This window comes from Phoca vitulina, unplaced genomic scaffold, assembly GCF_004348235.1.
Source record: "Phoca vitulina isolate PV1807 unplaced genomic scaffold, GSC_HSeal_1.0 scaffold643, whole genome shotgun sequence".
In the NCBI taxonomy this organism is placed as follows: domain Eukaryota; kingdom Metazoa; phylum Chordata; class Mammalia; order Carnivora; family Phocidae; genus Phoca; species Phoca vitulina.
The window spans coordinates 1-1,666 of NW_022590330.1; the positions used below are offsets into that span (position 1 = coordinate 1).

A 1,666-nucleotide genomic window follows, 5' to 3' on the forward strand; every position below is an offset into this window, starting at 1 on the left:
GTTTCAGACCCTCATTCCCAGAATGAAATGCTCACCTGCCCCCTCAACCTCCACCCCAAAACCCCTCCTACAGAAATTTTGGAGCCATCACTGATTCAGGGGTAGGTAGCCTCCTAACAGAGTGGCGACTTAATACTCAGACATGCGTATTGAGAATTTAGAGGAAATGGCAACATTTTAGAATAACTAACTGTAAAATGTGTTCCCTTCCCCACTGCCCTGACGGGTGCTTATTCTGCAGGTCAGCTACTTTTCTTGGAAGCAGGATGGCCGAGGGGAGGAAGAATGGCTCTCGGATTTAAGCTTTGAAGAGGCCGAGTTCAAACCGCCAGAATTGGACTAGCATTTTTTAATTTCCCGGGATGCCGGGTCCTGTGGCGTCCTTGGGAAACTGCACCCTGCCCCCTTCCACCCCAGAGCTGCTGGAGTCCGGGGCCATCCTGCCTCGCTGTGAGCCCCAGGAGGTGGTTGTGCCCTTTGTAGGGGGAAGGGAGGCTTGGGCCCCGGTGATTCTGGAAAAAGGGCTCGCTCCGAGGGGCGCGGTGCCCGTCCTCGCCGAGCGAATAAAGGTAGTGTAAACAAAAGTGTGGTAAATAAAGGGTGGGACATAGGCGGGGGAGGGGCAGGCAGTTATTAACGGTGCGCGCGTCACGGGGCTGCCATAACGGTTGGGCTCCCGTTCGGGCGCGTGCTGATCCACTAGCGTGGGTCGCTGCACCCCAGAGCCTCCGCGTGTCATGTCCCGGCTGCGCCTCTGGGCACCACTGCTCCTCCGCACGTGGCAATCATTGTGGCTGCTGGTCCAAGCAGCTCAGCCTCCGGAGTGGGCCCTGGACCCTCCCCAGCTGACCTCCGACCTCCTGGGACCCACCGAGCCCTGGTCTTCACACTCCTCTGAATTCCCGCCCGAATCGCCCCAGGCCCTTACACCGCCAGCAGAGGGGTCCTCTGCTCCAGCCCAGATGTTGGCCCTGCCTAAGGAGTTGACTGAGACTTTGGTTCCGTTCCCGGACACGGATTCAGTTGGCAAGCTGCCCCCAGAGGCAGATCAGGATCTGAATGACAGGCTAACCCAGCTTGAAAGGCTCCCAGAGGTGGTTCCAAGGCTAGGTTGGGATCAGAATCCGACCATAGCTCCGCCTCCTCGACTCAAAAGTAAGATTAAAACTGTAGGTCTAGATCAGGCTGAAGATCACCAATCATTTGAAATACTTGTCCCACCTCTGGATAGTCACAGTTCAAAGCCAACAAAGTTTATTGTTTCACCCCCAAACCTGGAGAAAGATCTAGCTCAGCATCAAAGGCTTGCCAAAGTTGTTGGAACTCCAAACCAATTTGCAAATAAAGACCACCTACAACAACAGTTGCAGGATGGTTATTCAGATTCCAGTATGGATATCCTATATCCTGAGGTGAACTTACCAATGGATTTCCCAGGGGGATCAGATCAACCTCCAAAGCTCCCTGAGAAGGTTGAAATTCCTCCACTCCTGCAGGAGACCCCAAATCATCCAGAGTTGCCTGAGGAAGCTGAATTTTTTTTGCCTCAGGTGGAGGCCCAGGCCCAACATTCAGAGCCCCCTGAAGATATAGAAACATCTCCAATTAGGCAGGGGGCTCCATCTCCGCCTCCAGAGATTCTTAAGGAATCTGTACACCCACAGGA

General features: G+C 54.2%; 1 protein-coding gene across 1 annotated transcript in view; it reads left to right on the plus strand.

The window, feature by feature from the left end:
* The first annotated feature begins 6 nt into the window (after nt 1-6).
* The window catches only part of LRRC37B (leucine rich repeat containing 37B), a 9,304-nt gene continuing 7,644 nt past the window's right edge, over nt 7-1,666 (plus strand). Inside the window, exon 1 of the mRNA XM_032399645.1 lies at nt 7-1,652. Coding sequence (XP_032255536.1) covers nt 738-1,652 — 915 coding nt within the window. The 5' untranslated portion in view covers nt 7-737. The remainder of the gene's footprint in view (nt 1,653-1,666) is intronic.